General features: G+C 38.2%; 1 protein-coding gene across 1 annotated transcript in view; it reads right to left on the minus strand.

Moving 5' to 3' along the window:
* The window catches only part of spon1a (spondin 1a), a 129,173-nt gene that overhangs the window by 25,734 nt on the left and 86,367 nt on the right, over positions 1-17,072 (minus strand). Inside the window, exon 7 of the mRNA XM_017708738.2 lies at positions 1,987-2,051. Coding sequence (XP_017564227.1) covers positions 1,987-2,051 — 65 coding nt within the window. The remainder of the gene's footprint in view (positions 1-1,986; positions 2,052-17,072) is intronic.

Consider the following 17,072-nt stretch of genomic DNA (forward strand, 5'->3'; position numbering starts at 1 on the left):
CAGCTTTAAATAAACTAATGTGATGTGATATATAAGGGCCACAAGGTGCCCATTAACCTTGATGGCAAAAAACACCTCTGGGTGACTCATCACTCAGTCTTGATCTCAAAACAAACACACTATCTCTCACAGACACACACACACACACACACACACATATACATAAGGTAAGACAGAGTTAACCCACGCTCCCAGCAGGCATGCTTTTAGGTTAATAAATGAGCTCCATACAGTAGAAAAGTTGAGTCATGTTTTTCTCCCACATCTGTAACCTTAGGAAACATTTGGACCAGCAAGTCTTCTTAAAGAGTTCACAAGTTACAGTGATTGCTACAAACTAATTAAGCTTGATTGTTCTTATGTAGCAGTTTTCACAAGTTGCTGTTTTCAAGCTAGAACCACAATTATTTGCAGTACTGTAGAGCGTATATTGGAATACTGAGTTTCTCATTTTGAGACAACTGCAAATACGGTTTTCATATAGAGTTTCTTCAAACACATTTTTATTTGTTAGGAAATGGATTGTGGACCTAACCTCCACAAATGATATCACAAAAGACAGCTCACACTGCTTCTCATAGACATATTTGCATGACGGAATTATGGCTGAAATATTGGGCTCGGAAACAGAAGCATCATTAGTTTTTAGTCAAAGAAAGTACAGCCAAGTAAAGATAAAAATTCAATGTAAGGTCTGTTTACACTTCTCCAAAAGCTCTGTCCGTAAGTCAGAAAGTATCATAGGACACAGGAATATGGTGGACACACACTCACATAGTTACATTAGTACATATTAGCAACCACCTGGGATGCCATAGTAATAGACAACATAGCAATGGCCCAGCAACACCTTAGCAACCACCTAGGGTACCATAACTACAGCCTAGTAACACTTTAGCAACCACCTGGGACACCATAGTAATGTCCTATCAACACCTCAACCACTCCCAGGGATTCCATAACAATGGCCTAACAACACCTTAGCAACCAACTGGGATTCCATAGCAATGTCCTATTAACATCTTAGCAACCACCTGACATGAGAAAGCAACATCTTATCAGCAGCCTGGGATACCATAGCTCACAAACCTTCCTCTTCTTTTATACTGTAGATTAATATTATTTTCTGATAAACTTAAATGGTGGAATCTTGAGACAATTTGAATTCCAATTGCAATAGCGGATGACATAATGGCCTTGAAGTTGATTGGCTGTGCATGTTTCAAGTTAGTTCTAATTCACACTGCATCTCTTTCAGCCTTTTTAACATCTCTTTCTTTCTTTCTTTTTCATATTTCCTTTTTCTTTCACTCATTCTTTCCGCAGAAACATCTAAGGCCATTTTTCTTGCTTTGCAGAGTACTGTGTTTACTTCAGGAAATGCAAATCTAGTTTAGATTACATTTATATTGTAAGCGTAAGATGCAATTAAATTCCCTTCACGTAAACAAGATAGCATGCTAATTAGACGTCACAAAAATGATTGCTTCTTGGCGCCACTGGTCTCTTTGGAGCAGCCAACAAAGCTACATTTCAGTATGTCATTGACGACAGCCAATTCTCTGTGTTGGTATAAGCAGTTATCTCTCTCTTTAAACTCAATCTACACAAGCATACATGTAAACAAGCATGAAGGGAATCTGAATTCTCACACACGAGCTGCACCTTATGGACAAATCCGTACAATCTCATCAAAGCAGACGAGGCTGCCTGAGGAGTTCTGAACTTAAAGCTTCTTCAAATGATAGGAGCACACAGGGTTCAAATAGGCCATCAGATAAACAAGTTTTGAAGAACACACCTGATGGAGTTTGTTTTACATTTCTCTATGAAGGACTAAAAAGGCTGTTTTTGTGTAATGTTTCAGAGAGAGGTGATGATTCTGTCTCTCATACACACAAGTGCACGCACACACACACACACACACACACACACACACACACACACACACACACACACACACCAAAGGTGAGTAATGCTACTTACACATTCAGTGGCTGCCAGGCAGGCCACTGGGCCTTCATCTTAATGACCGTCAATACTTCATCACCCTGTGAGGGGGAAAAAAAGAATGGGTATAAATAAACATGCAAAAGTAAACTCTAGAAGATTCATTACATCTCTGTTCTTAACATGACACAGTAGACCAGGACAACAGACACTTCATATCAACCATGCCTGCTCTTGCCCTCCCTCTCCTTCTCTCTCTCTCTCTCTCTCTCTCTCTCTCTCTCTCTCTCTTTGTCTTCTTCTCCCACACTCTCTCTCTTTTTCTATTTCTCACTCCATGGTGAACCCATTTTTCCCTCTCTCCCTCATTTTTTCTTGCTCTCTTTCTCTCTCTCTGTTTCAGTTTCTTACTCTCTGTTCTCTCTATCTCTCTCTTTCCACCTTTGTCTTTATCTTTTCCCTTCTCTCTCTTTCAAGCTCTTTCTTTTTCTTTGTCTTCCTCTCTTTCTCTCTGTTTTTCTCTCTGTCTCTTTCAATCTCTCTCTTTTTCCATTTCAATCTCTCTCTCTCTCGCTCCATCCCTCTGTGCTGAAGATGAACGAAGCAGCCTTTGCTTCTTTGCTGAAGGAATGATGGCGTCAGAGCCTCATAAAATCTATATAAATATTTAATCAATTGCTCATGGCATGCAGGTCAGCTGTGTCACAGTGTGTGTCTATTAGAGAGGGGTGAAAAGAGAAAAGAGGGAGAGAGAGAGAGAGAGAGAGAGAGAGAGAGAGAGAGAGAGAGTGACTTTCTCTCAGTTTATGAGTTCATGGCAAGGTCTCAGTACTGGGTACTTCCATTATAAAACAGGGTACACCACACAGAGCTACAATCAAAGCTACTCAGATAAACTTGTTAGTCAGAGTTCACCCTTCTTAGCACTCTGAAAACTGTCACTAATGTTTAAGATGATCTTTACATCTAAATGATTTTGAAAGACCGGACTTCAACTCTTCAAGTCCCAAGAAATACAAACAATATATGACACAAAGGTATAAGATAAAAGCTGAAAACGTTATTAAAAAAGATAGAAATATGACACAATGCTGCCTAAAAACCCCTGACAACTGCATGGGCATGCCTCTAATGTTGCTATAAGCATGGTTAACTGACATCATCATGTTCAACACAGATCTTGATGAACTATACACAAAAGCAAGTGGGAATGAAAGAGTGAAACAGGCTCTATATATGAAGGTAGTCTAAAAAAAAAACACAATGCATCATAGCTCATTAACCATTACCCAGGTTTTATTTCTAACAACACAGAAGTAATACTTCTGTTTCACTGTCATGCTGTGCCTCCAGGGAACACACACACATAGAATGCTGGCATGACTTTTTGGACAAATGAACAAACAGCATACAAACAGAGAAGCAGGTCGATGAACTATTTAAAGTGTTTATCCTTCAAGGACAGCTTTAGCTTGGTCATTAGCTTTCACACACTAAGACTCAAACAAAGAACCACTATGTGAATAGCGAAGGTGAAGCTTATGTAAGATTATGTAAGACCAAGTTAACTCAGTTTAATCAAGAGTTCTCTTAAATGACATTTTCAGCACTGCATCCAAGTTATGCTGAGTTTTTGCATGTTGACGCTGTCTCCAAGTTGTACACTACCAACTGTGGCATGCAGCAATGAAAACATTGCCACAGTGACAGCATCATCGGCAAAAATGGATATTGTTTATTTAACGGGTAAAAAAGCAGAAGGATGTTGTGTTTTTTTTAATATACTACTAGGTGTGTGTGTGGACATTTGGCACCTGTAGCTTCCAAAAAATTCAAGAACACAATTCCACTTAAAACAATGAAATGTCTGGTTTGACATCACCCACCTACTGCTAACGTGTAAACACAGCACATTTCACAAAACAATGTAAGGTACAAAAGTTAAAGTTGAACTCAAAAAAGTGCGTCTACACCTGAGCACAGGTCACATTGCTCCGAGCTAATTGATCTTTTACATTCTTTATGGAAAACACAAATTCAAGCAACTTTACCACTTTTTACCTGCAACTTTTAACTACCTACTCATCAAAAGATCATGAAATCAAAAGAAGCTGATAAATGAAAATAAGAAATTGCTAAATTGGGGGAAAGAACTGATCTTACAAGGGTGCCGTCACTTTTTTTGAGTAAGCTCGAAAACAAACTGCTTTGTTGATCTTATCTAAGATGCAGTAGTAAAAATGTGATTTTTTAAAACTAGAACTTTTGATTAAACTAAGTGGAAAAAAATAAAGTTATGCAAAAATATGACTTAAAATTCCAAGTTGACTTAAGCCAAGAACCATGTGGGAGCCTTGTAGAAAGTGAAACTAAACTGAAACAAAAACACACAAGTGTCCAGTAAAAAGTGAATTATAATAACATCTCATGGTGCTGGCTGATTGTATGATGAGTCCCTGAACTGAAGTTATATGTTACTAAGTTATATGTTACTTTACACAGTCAGGGATTTGTAAAGCATCACTGTCAACAGCAAAGATAAAGTTCATATGCTGATCTCCACAATGATGAGAAAGAAAAAGACAGAAACCGTTAAGAGTATGTGGGAAGCTGCATCTGAGCAGCTTGTTTGACTCATTGTGGAAGCAGACATGACAGTCTTAATCATAAAATGAAAAACAACAGAAAGCGTGGGGCTCTGTGGCAAAACAGCTCATTTGTTTTCGCAAGCATTCATTATGCACACAGTTTATGACATCACATTTCTGCCATAATGAATCTCAAAGAGGGCCATGAGCTCTTGGATGTTGGCACAGACATAAACCGTGATGAATCGTACGTGATGCACATATTGTTTTCCAGAATAAAAGGAGCATGATATACAGGGCTGTGTAGAGCTGGTGTGTTGCCTTGTTGATGAATGAGTTTAAAGGAGGGCTTTGTACAAAAATCCTTCAAGACCTCATCTGCTCAGGAGATAAGGAGAGGAAGCTGCCATGTTCAGGAACATGCCATAACCTGACATCCAGTTTAGTGACTTTTTATGTGAGGCAAAAAATCACACCTTGCAATTTGAAGTAGTTTCCTTAAAAAGTCAACATCTTACTTACAGTAGAGGGGCCTTTAAGTGCTGGTAGTTAATAACTGTCTAAGGCTCTGTCTACAAATATAAAGACATTTTTGAGAACGGTTTATTATTTGCATTTGGCCTCCTGTCCACATGTAAATGCAGTTTAAAGTCACTGAAAACATAATGCTTGAAAAATTTATAACATTTGGACAAGCAAAATATAAACGCTGACACCACAGCATTAACTTGCAGATGGTCACTGCTGTTTTGCTGAGCTGGGCAAGTTCCAGGGAGAGGTCTGTGCGGGACTGTTTTTTCAGTCCCGCTCCTGCAAAATTTCATCCTGCTCTCTCCCACTCCGGCAGAAAATCAGAATGATTTGTCCCGCTCCTGCCCAGAACCAAAACATTTTGGCCCTCTCCTGCCTGCGCAGTCAAGACAAACTGACATCCAATAGACACAGTCTATTCACAAATACATTATACTGTGCTGAAATAACACAGCAGTCATGGTCATCAGGCTCCCTGTGAAGTAACGTTACCAAATGGCATTTATTCCCAGTAAACACAAAGCATGAATTAAACCACAGAACGGTTATTTTTGGTCTTTTGCTGGGCTCAGTAGCTGTGGATGTCAGACTGAGCGATCCACCGTCTCTGTAAACTACAAGAATTTGCGCATTGTTCACACAATGCACCTCACGAATTTGAATTATTTTCACATTATTTTTTAATGCAGATCCAAGTGTCATGGACACAAGGCTGTGCAACTTATCACTGAGCATCAATGGCAGTATTTCTTTCTTCCACAAAGAATACATTTCAGCTTTCAGGCATGACAGTCAGTTCCTCTTCTACTTCAAGATATTTAGAGCCATGTTAAGAGCAGAGAGGTAGGCTAGAAAGGAATGTCCTTATTGATCTGCCTGCACTTCAGCCAGACTGACAAAATGCTTCTTTTTTAGCATATTTGGCAAAATTTGATACACATATTTTGCATAATTTGTCTCTTGGCTAGACTTGTCTGATTGAGGCATTCTGAATACAGAACTTCTATTCAGTGGAATGAGGTGGGTAATCTTGTAAATAGTCCATTAAATAGAAGAGTAATAGCCATGTAAGCACTCGTATCTGATTGCATTCCCAATGGGAAACTTTAAGTATATTCCATGCTTCTGCATTTGCATCATGACAGACGTTTATAACGTTCAACATGGCAGGAGCCAGAAATTGGTTTGCAGTGGAGTTTGTGCTTCAAGTTTTAAAAGACTTACATTGTTTTTTTTTTGTTTTTTTTTTAAAAATTACATAAAGTGCATTTTCCTGAGTCTGACATAATTTTAAAGCAATTAAAAACACAAGTGCGCCCATGGAAAACTCAAGTAGCACTGCTACTCGTCTCACTCTGACTGGACTCACGCAATGCTCATTGTCATGATAATGTCTACACCAAGTGGAACTCTGCGTACGCACGTAATTTTGGATCCAATTACTTGTAGAGTGCATGCAAAATGGAGATCTTCATCAGATTGTTGGATTGGCAATAATCTTTGCATGTAAACACAGCCACTGATCAACTCTCACTATCGGCCAAATTACAGCAACAGCAGTTGATCGCTGATTGTATATTTAGGCAGCAAAATCAATAGATTACAATCTATCAGTGATTGATCTTTCCATTCCCTACATACTGTACATATTGTAAAAAATGTATGACATACTCCCTATAATTTTGCATTTTCCCTTGTTAACTGAGAGATATTTGAATGCAGCACTGGTGTGGACAGGGCTTTTATTAAATAAAAAAAGACTGCATTTTCAGAAACATCCTAAATATATGTGAATGAGGCCAAAGGATAGGCCAAAGTTGGAAAGGAAAACCAAAGGCTGATAGTTCCTGAGACAGGGGAAGCATGGATGACAATGATCTAATGGCAAAAAAAAGAAAAATTTAATACCCATAAACTACTATTCAAAAATTTGAGTAATAATACCTACATTCAATGATAACATATATTCAAATCTACATTTCATAAGTTATCAAATTCACAAAGGTATTAACTGCTGTTTAACTCATTACTTAGAGTATTTTATGGAACAATAAGAAATCATTGTATTTGAGAGCTACACCAGTCATCACATACAGAATGTTCCAGGTGGGAGAAAAAGTACATTTGTTAAGGTTTACAGTCCAATAAATGTGGAGACGATATGCAAAAGCTTGTGTTAAACAAACAGCAGCAGACTGCAGTGATATTGGGTAGATATTGACACTTAGCTAAAAATACCTGATTGCACTATGAGCTACAAGTATTTCAGTGCTGTGTTATAATTGTGAGTTTAGGGGAAGCTATGTTTCCTGTCTAGACTTAAAGCAACCTCAACTGGTGCATATGATTGCAGCTTTGCAACATTGTCTTTGCATGCAGCAGGTCTCCTCACTGATACATGGCCTAACAAACAGTTATTTCAGGATGACCAATAGCCACAGTTGTGGCGTTCCTAGAGCTATTGTCCCCACAAATGACCACCCACACTGGGTCTTAATCCAGACAGATCTGCATGGAATTAAACAGCATTAATTAGACCTCTGAATGGGCGAGCCTTAATATTTCTGACCATGCTTCTGCAAAGCGTTCCACCACACAATGGGAAGTCAGTGAGCAGAGCCTTGGCAGGAAATGCATTATTCATGAAAGGGCTTTCAAATGCCTTTGAGGTCGCTCTTTGCATTGACTCTTCCTGCTAGCTATGGCAGTGATTGAAATGGTGTAGGGTAATCTGGATGACTCTCTCCCAGTGCTGCGCAATAGCATGCTGGGTATAAGAGCACTTGTCATTGATAAAGCTACTATAATATATGTCCACCGTCCCTCACACTTGGCACATTGTTTGCGCGGTATCTTGTTTTCTTTTTTGGAAATCAATAAAACTAAGTGCATCCCAAAACTGCAATATCAACCTTTACACAAAATAACCGCCTTCCTTTAATCTAAAAAACAATTAAAACTGTAATGTCCAAATCATCCTAAAAGCAGTCACTGCAGAAATTCATGACCAGCTGATGATTTGATCTTGTCTCTTTGAACTGGTTTTCCTAGAGAACATTTCCACATTGCTATTATCCTGCTTGAAGGCCTGTCATTGGCTTTAAAGGCTATCTTCTAGTAGGGCTTTGGGGCAAAATCAAAACCAAAATTGCTTCCACAAAAAACTGCAATTGTCTGCACTCAGCTGTTTCTGCCTGGCACATAAATATAATGAGAGGTTTCAGTAGCAGATCTCATGCAGAGGCTGGGAGATCTTTTGCATTATTATACAACGGCATCTGTCAACATGCTAACATCACAGCACACGTCTTACAGACAACTATGCTCACCACCCTCATGGTCAGCTGGACCTCTATTCCATTTCACAAAACTGCATGTGTTACAGCATCAAGATACACAGTGTTTCTATTCACCATCACAGAAATTATATCTGTCCACACTTCTGTGTGTGGGCACAAAAAATTATATATTATTGTGCTTTCAGAAGACAATCATTGGCGTTTTTTTTAATGATAACAGACACGTAGTTCAGTGTGCTTTTTCAGAGAAATTAAGAAATGTAAGCAATGGGTTATTGTGAGGTGATTTCCCAAACATAGCAATAAGAAATTTATAGTAATTAAAAAAATGTGCTCATTTCCATCTTACCAAAGTAGCCACAGATGCCTGTGTGTTCCAGGAAAAATAGAAAATATGCAGCAGTAGCATAATAAATATTTTAAAAATGGTGAACATCATGAATGTTACCTATCACACACATTTCACATATGAGAGAAAAGTATATACATACACGCACAATATTTGCTCATGTGAAAAATATGTGTAAATTGTAATACAATTCAATATATATGCACATGTACATGAAATATACCATTGGTGTCCAAAAACAAACCAACAAAAACTACACGCCTCTATAAATTAGCAAAAAAAAACAAAAAAAAAACTAAAAAATAATTCCAAGTCTTTTATGTAAAGTAATGTAAGGAAGTTTTATTCTAAGTGACTTTGGAGCATTTTTAGAGTACTGTTTAACTAAAATGGTATGAAATCATATTAAATATATTAAATAAATATTATATTATATAAAATTAATATATTAAATAATATATCTGCTTATTTTGTTGTTGAAAAGAAAAAAGTGCAAGCAAATCCATTACCACATTCAACATGTACTACTGCAGTGACTACGAATAAGCTACCACTGCACAAATCCAAAAGTCTCTGACGGATCAGATGGCTCTCTTGTAGTAGGAGTCCAGAATGCTTCATTATACTATATTACGCAAATGGAGGCAGAGGTTGAGCCAGGGCTCCATACACAAGAGGAGAGCTACTCCTGCACTACAGCTTCCATAAAGTACCAGCTCCCCACTGCACTAGAATGCACTCTGAACTGATAACCACATTTCTAAGCATCTGCAGTCCATGCCTGAGCCACTTTAAAATCCATTTGATTTAATTGAGGGAGCATGATTCATTTCTCTGAGAGAAAGAGAGAGAGTGAGAGAAAGAACCCCACTGTTACTTTCATCCTGTTGGGGAGAAAATGTATTAGAAATCCCTTCTCATTGTCCCTCTATGGGAAAGCGCCACAATGGAGCTACACCGACATTGCGGATGAAATGGATGTACTTTGAGTGAAAATGATACTTCATTTCAGCGTAAAAAATGAGAAGATTCCTAAATGCTGTGAGTCAGCTAGACATGCATGAAAAGGAATTAAATTTTTGTGAGGCTTCATTAGAGAAGTGTTAACAACTCTGGTAAAAAGCACTGTAGCACAGAAAACTGCAGGACAAACATACAGCCCTAATTATAACAGCTGGACTACATGAGAAATGATTTTGTCAAGATGATTTTAGATATTGCTCTTTCCATCTTAACCCAGGACTTTTCAAGAGCAGCAAGAGTTGGCATCCTGCAAGAGCAAACAATACATAGACATAGAATAGAAATCTTAAAAAGTATCATAGAATATAAGTAGTTAATTAACTAAATAAATAAATAAACTTCCCATCACATGCGCTACAAGCAGGAGGCTGTATTAAAGGAGAGAACATTGTAGTAAGTGTCTTACAAGAGAAGAACATGGGGGGAAAGCTGTGACATGAATACCTAAAGAATCAGAAACTACATCTGTAGTATCAATTATGTCATCTTACCAATTGCTGCTGTATCTGTACTGTACAACTAAGAAATCTGTTTACTGCTGCAAAGGGATAATGCACTTTCTATAGAATGTCTACTACTGTTCTATTTATAGGGCTGTTTATATGCTTGTGTGCTATGGTCCATAAGGAAAGTAAGATATTATTGTCCCAGTGTAGGTAAGTAGTAGGAAAGTAGTATCCTGTGTTAGGAACTAGCACGGCTCAAATATGTTCTCACAATCTGCAAAAAAAGTACGAAGGCCAAGCCCCCAGGCCCCTTGCTAGATATGCCCCTATGTTGTACATCTGAGCTGTAGCAGGAAAAAATGGTAGGAAGCTCTGTATGGCATGCCTACAGTTTATAGATACATTTTTAATAATACAGTTTATGCACTGTGTGATTGTATAAATAAATCAATTAATTAATTACACTGAATTTGTATATATATATATATATATATATATATATATATATATATATATACAGTGAGGTAAAAAAGTATTTAGTCAGCCACTGATTGTGCAAGTTCTCCTACTTAGAAAGATAAGAGAGGTCTGTAATTTTCATCATAGGTACACTTCAACAATGAGAGACAATATGAGAAAAAAAAAATCCAGGAAATCACTTTGTAGGATTTTTAAAGAAATTATTTGCTAATTATGATGGAAAATAATTATTTGGTCCCCCACAAACAAGTAAGATTTCTGGCTGTCACAGACCTGTAACTTCTTTAAGAAGCTCTTCTGTCCTCCACTTGTTACCTGTATTAATGGCGCCTGTTTGACCTCATTATCTGTATAAAAGACACCTGTCCACAGCCTCAAACAGTCAGACTCCAAACTCAACCATGGCCAAGACCAAAGAGCTGTCAAAGGACACCAGGAAGAAAATTGTAGACCTGCACCAGGCTGGGAAGAGTGAATCTACAACAGGCAAGCAGGTTGGTGTGAATAAATCAACTGTGGGAGCAATTGTAAGAAAATGGAAGACATACAAGACCATTGATAATCTCCCTCGATCTGGGGCCCCACACAAGATCTCATCCCATGGGGTCAAAATGATCATGAGAACGGTGAACAAAAATCCCAGAACTACACAGAGGGACCTGATGAATGACCTGCAGAGAGCTGGGACCAAAGTAACAAAGGCTACCCTCAGTAACACACTACGCCCAGAGGGACAAATCCTGCAGTGTCAGGCGTGTCCCCCTGCTTAAGCCAGTACATGTCCAGGCCCGTCTGAAGTTTGCCAGAGAGCATATGGATGATCCAGAAGAGGATTGGGAGAATGTCATGTGGTCAGATGAAATCAAAATAAAACTTTTTGGTAAAAACTCAACTCGTCGTTTTTGGAGGAAGAAGAAAGCTGAGTTGCATCCCAAGAACACCATACCTACTGTGAAGCATGGGGGTGGAAACATCATGCTTTGGAGCTGTTTTTCTGCAAATGGGACAGGACGACTGATCCGTGTTAAGGGAAGAATGAACGGAAAAAAACATATTTTTACCTTTTCAGAACCTAATATTTTAAAGCAGAGCAAAAATAATATAAATAGTGGAGATGGGATGGGGTATGTGGAGTACAACTTATAAGACACATTTAATGCATTATGGTACAATTGTGTCCCCTGACTAGAGGTACTGAGATGTACCCTTGAGGGTACCACCCCGTTAACAAAAAGGGTACTGCCCCAGTGACAGTTTCTTACCTTTTATTCTGAGATTACTACAGCTCAGCTACAGTGATATAGGTGCAAAAGAGCAGACTGTAAATAACAATAATGACTATGAATAAATCGCCTTATACAAACTGTACATGAGTGTGGATGTCATGTATATGACCAAAAGGAATAGGGCAGATTGCTGTTCACTTATATTTTCACCAGATGTGTCTCACTGAAACACTAGTTAATGCATAAACGTGTTAATAACAGGTCTAGGGCTGATTCTATTCAGCATTTGCATATTAAGTCTGTTGCTGTTGTCTCACAGTATGAGGTCTAAAGAAACATAAGAGCCAGTAAAGCATGACATCATATGACTGAAAAGTCTGAATAAATCAGTCACAGGCAGAGCAAAGTTAGAATAGCATTAGAATCATCTTCTTGTTAGCATAGCAAGAGAAAATTAACTGATACAACACAAGAAGACCACAAGAAGTAGTCCATCCATCCGTTTTCTAAGCCGCTTCTCCCTCAGGGTCGCGGGGGGTGCTGGAGCCTATCCCAGCGGTCATCGGGCGGAATAAGAAGTAGTCGATAAGCAAAAATACTTTAAATCATGAAAAACAAAATGCAGGCATAGATGTGCCAAAGACTATCATAAAGATATGAATGCACCAGCAGACCTCAGAGGGTTTACCACAAGGTGCAAACCACTGGTCAGCCACATCATAGCTGGCTAAAAATTGTGTAAAAAAGTATACAGAATTCAAGACAGATTAGGCAATGACTGACTTGATGAAAAGAAAAAGGAATACATGTAGAAAAAAACCCTACTCGTGATCCAAAGCATAACACATGGCATAAAACACAGTGATTTGAAGAACAGAAAGATCTTAACAGCTCAATTCCAATCAAATGCCTTAAAATTAAGCGAATGCCGCATAACCTTGCAGGAGGAGAATGACCCAAGCTTACTAGTAAAGGGAACTATGAAGATTTTCAGGGCCAGGAAATGGAATGTTGTTGTCTAGCCAAGTCAATCTCCTGAACTGAATACCTTTGAGTCTGAATTTCACATATTATAGGCAAGACTGAAGACAAAGCAAGCCTGAAACAAGCAAGAACTGAAATGACTTGCACTGATGACCAGACAGACCATCATCAGAGAAGTATCTGGTGATGTCTAGACGTTACAGACGTCAGGTAGTAAATATGTTATTTACAATTTTATTAATTTGTTGTTGTATTAAAGTTGCTTTTGGTTTCATGAAATGTGGGAACTATGTTTATTCACAATTGTTGGTTCATTTTTGACTGTTGACTGGCTAAAGATTCTTATCATAAAATGTGTGAATTTTGGTAACAACTGCATGAAATTATTTGAACATGTCTCCAGTTCTCACTTTATTGTACCATTCATTGTTCCCCATGAAAAAAAGGTTAGACAACAACTCATTTCTAACCTAAGGCATGTGGATCTCATGCACCCTGGATTAATAGACAGCATTACTCTATAGGCAATACTTTATATCACTCCAATCTCTGCAGCTCGAATCGACATTAAATCTTCCCAACTTTGCAGAGAGAGAAACATCAATTATTCACAGAATGAAGCATATGAACATAAACGGCAGTTCAGAGGAGGTTGATCTAAGAGAAGAAAGGAGCAGGCAAGCTCCATCAAGAAAAGCCCTCTGTTAAAGGAAGAAGATATAAAAGGGTACAATAGATGAGCCTGAATATATTCAAAAAGGAAAGCTCAAGGGTTAAACAACTGAGATATGCGGTTACTGTGAATGGTTAGAGTGGATGAGTGGTAGAGTGAAAGAAAAATGCTCACAGACATCCTCCGAGTAATCTAAATGGACAAAACGATCACTGGCATTTAAGACCCAGTCGTGGCACTGTAACGACACTTATCAGTGACAGTAAAGCCAGCATCCAAATGCTGCTCTCTCTCTTTCTCTGGGGAGGATCCAGCATTTATCTCTATAAAGTTTTAAGTGCGAAGTGCATTAACACAGCCAATAGCAAAAGCTTCTTGGCAGAAAGAGGCCTGTTAATCTCTGAGGAAGAGGACATTAGAACATGATAATGGAGAGGTTCCTGAAATTACTATGAACAGAGGCTATTGTGAGAACTTCAAACCATCACTTGGGCCCTAGAGCAGTATTAGCTAACCTTTAAGACGACATTTGATTTCACTTACATGCCACAAGGGTGAAGAAAGACTACTAAGTTTTTCATTTGATTTGAAAATGCTTGCTGCCCTTTACATTGCTGGTAAATTTTATGATGAATGGACCAAAAGAATTGGTCCAAAATTACGTGGAAAAAAGCTCCCTGGACAAAAAAAATTGTCACCCAGTAGTTACTTCAGGATGGCATTGTACAAGGATATTAGGGCTATAAATATCTGTGGGGTGTGCAATGAGATTCATAGACTGAGAATAAGTGGTACAGTGCAGTGAATGTCTATTTGATGTGAAAAAAAGGAGTGATTGCATGTAGGTGTGCCAAAGGCCACAGTGTGAATTTGCAGTTGTATCAAAGTGTACAGTCATACAGGTCCACCCGCAGTGGCAAAAATACCAGTTTACATGAAATTCAGAATTGTGGCTGAAAGACTAAAATGATGGACATGGACAACTAGTGTGTTTCACGGCTTATTAAGGCAAATCACTTCCCTGCAGAGTGTTCTTTCTGAAATTGTTTGTGAACGACCTGCACTGACTTCTACAAGTAATTCTTGCCTGGAAACAAAGTGATTTTTATTCACAAGCTCCCTGGACAAAAAATTTGTTGCCAGCTTAAAAACGCAGGAAAAAAAAAACCTTGTATTTCCAAAGTTATAACTTTACAGAAGAAAGAAAAACTTTTCATGTCAATGGAACCCGACTTTTTTTTAAGCAATTTTGGGCCATTTCTTTTCGTCAATTCATCATATAATTACCACACAATATAAAGAAAATAGGCCTGTTCAAATGTCAAAAACTGAAAAATGACAAAAAAGAGTGGAGAAATTAGGTTTTGTTTCAACAGCAGCGATATATCGACACACACACACACACACACACACACACACACACACACACACACACACACATATACATATATATATATATATATATATATATATATATATATATATATTTTTAACACTAGATTTAGGATTGGATTTTCTGCAGATCAGATACTGGCTTCATAATATCTATACCAATTCACAATGATCTGCCATCTGTAGTTCACAAAAAGAGAAGAAATACATAGAATGTTTCCAGTAGTTCACCAGGAAGAGAATTGGTTTATAATGACAACATTTTTCCAGCAGTTCTCCAGACAGTGAACCGGTATGTGGGCCATATTATTGTGGTTAAGTCCTTTTTTTTTTAAAGAGTATCTTTAAATGCCAAAGGAAAAAAAAGATAAAAATAAGTCTTCTGACAATTACAGAGATGAATCATTTTGTCAAGCAGTCATTAAACAAAAAATAAAAGAAGGAGTCAGCTCTCAAAACTGTGCTCTGACATTTACCAATGTCTGAGACTTTTTACCCGCTGACTGAGCAATACATTAATCTTACTTCAGCACAGTAATGCTGTCAAATATGACTTCCTGATATGAACGAGGGTTACAGTGAGTTTCTGATTGCAGACTTCTTTCCATTTTATGCTATAAATGATTATGGTCAGGATCTGCGAATGGGAGCCTGCTAAAGTGCACACAGAGAGTATTGCTATGGGGATGCAGTTCTACACTTTTTGCAGTGATGATTGCAGGAGGGATGACTAGGGATAATTCACACGCAGCTCCAACCAAATCCATACTGGCAGCCTCTGAAATATATCTGTGATATTACAGCCTCCATCAAAAGTAATAGGATAGCACCATATAATTTAGGGCATCGGAAATAACTCTTGGCATGGAAGTTTATACCAGCGAGCATTAACAGCGCTGCTGGCACTGAGCAATTCTACAATATTACAGCTTTAATATGCATGTCATAACTAAACTGTCACAGTTCACTGTTTGCTTTCCTGAACACAGATCGGAGAACATGACAGGAAGAATATGCTAATTCTGTTCATATCAGCAGAACATCGCCCTGTTGTTGTTATCCGGAGAGTGGGTAGCTTCCGACAGTCTTCAACACAGAGTGCGCATTTCACTGGTTTATGCTTTCTGAGCACTGACTGTAAGATTAAAAGAAGAAGAAAAGGCAGATGTATGCCAGTGCTTGGTTGCCTTGCTTGTTGTTGCTCTAGATTATGAATCATAGTCTTATTCCATTGCAGGAAAGCATGCCTGGCCATGTTTACTATTTGTGCTATGATATTTAATGCCTTAATCATACCATTCTCTTTAGAAAGCACATAATCTCTGCCATATATGAGTCAAGCACTATCCATTCAGGTGTATTTGAGGCCTTGTTATACTTTAATGAATGTATTCACAGCAGTTCAGTAATAAGTTTTTTTAGAAGATGGAGAACAAATCTGAATTTGAAATTACATTGCCAGTAAAGAGTGTGTGAGTGACTGTCTGTGTCTGTCTGCCCTGCGATGGACTGGCGACCTGTCCGGGGTGTGTCCTGCCTTCCGCCCGATGGCTGCTGGGACGGGCTCCAGCACCCCCCCGTGACCCTGACGGAGAAGCGGCTTGGAAGATGGATGGATTGCCAGTAAAAAACTGTGTTCTTACATAAAGGATCTGCTTATGTAATAATGCTCTTAAGCTGTGAACATAATTCACAATTACACAGCCCCTCTAATGTTCTTTTTTTAATGTACCATTTTTAAAGCAAAGAAATAAGTACACTCTGAACATGGCTTCAAATATATGTTAACATTGGCCAAATATCTGATTAATATATTTGATTTTCATCAAAAGTGAAGCAATTTAGCAACTTAAGAGGGTGTTCAGGTGTCAACGTTTTTAATGGAAGAGCAGGATGCATTTCTTGGGGGTGGGTTAATATGCCTGATTGATTCAAAAGAACACAAAAAACCAATAAACATTTTAAAACTGACACATCTAATAGTAAATAAAAGACCCACATATACATTTATAAACACTTGTTCCCATATGCATCTTTTGTCATAAGGTTGCATTTGCCTACTTTGATGTCAAATTGATCTGTCAAGTGAATATGATTTTCTGATGTCAGTTGCATCATGACACATTCCCAG

Source organism: Pygocentrus nattereri, chromosome 7, assembly GCF_015220715.1.
Source record: "Pygocentrus nattereri isolate fPygNat1 chromosome 7, fPygNat1.pri, whole genome shotgun sequence".
In the NCBI taxonomy this organism is placed as follows: Eukaryota; Metazoa; Chordata; class Actinopteri; order Characiformes; family Serrasalmidae; genus Pygocentrus; species Pygocentrus nattereri.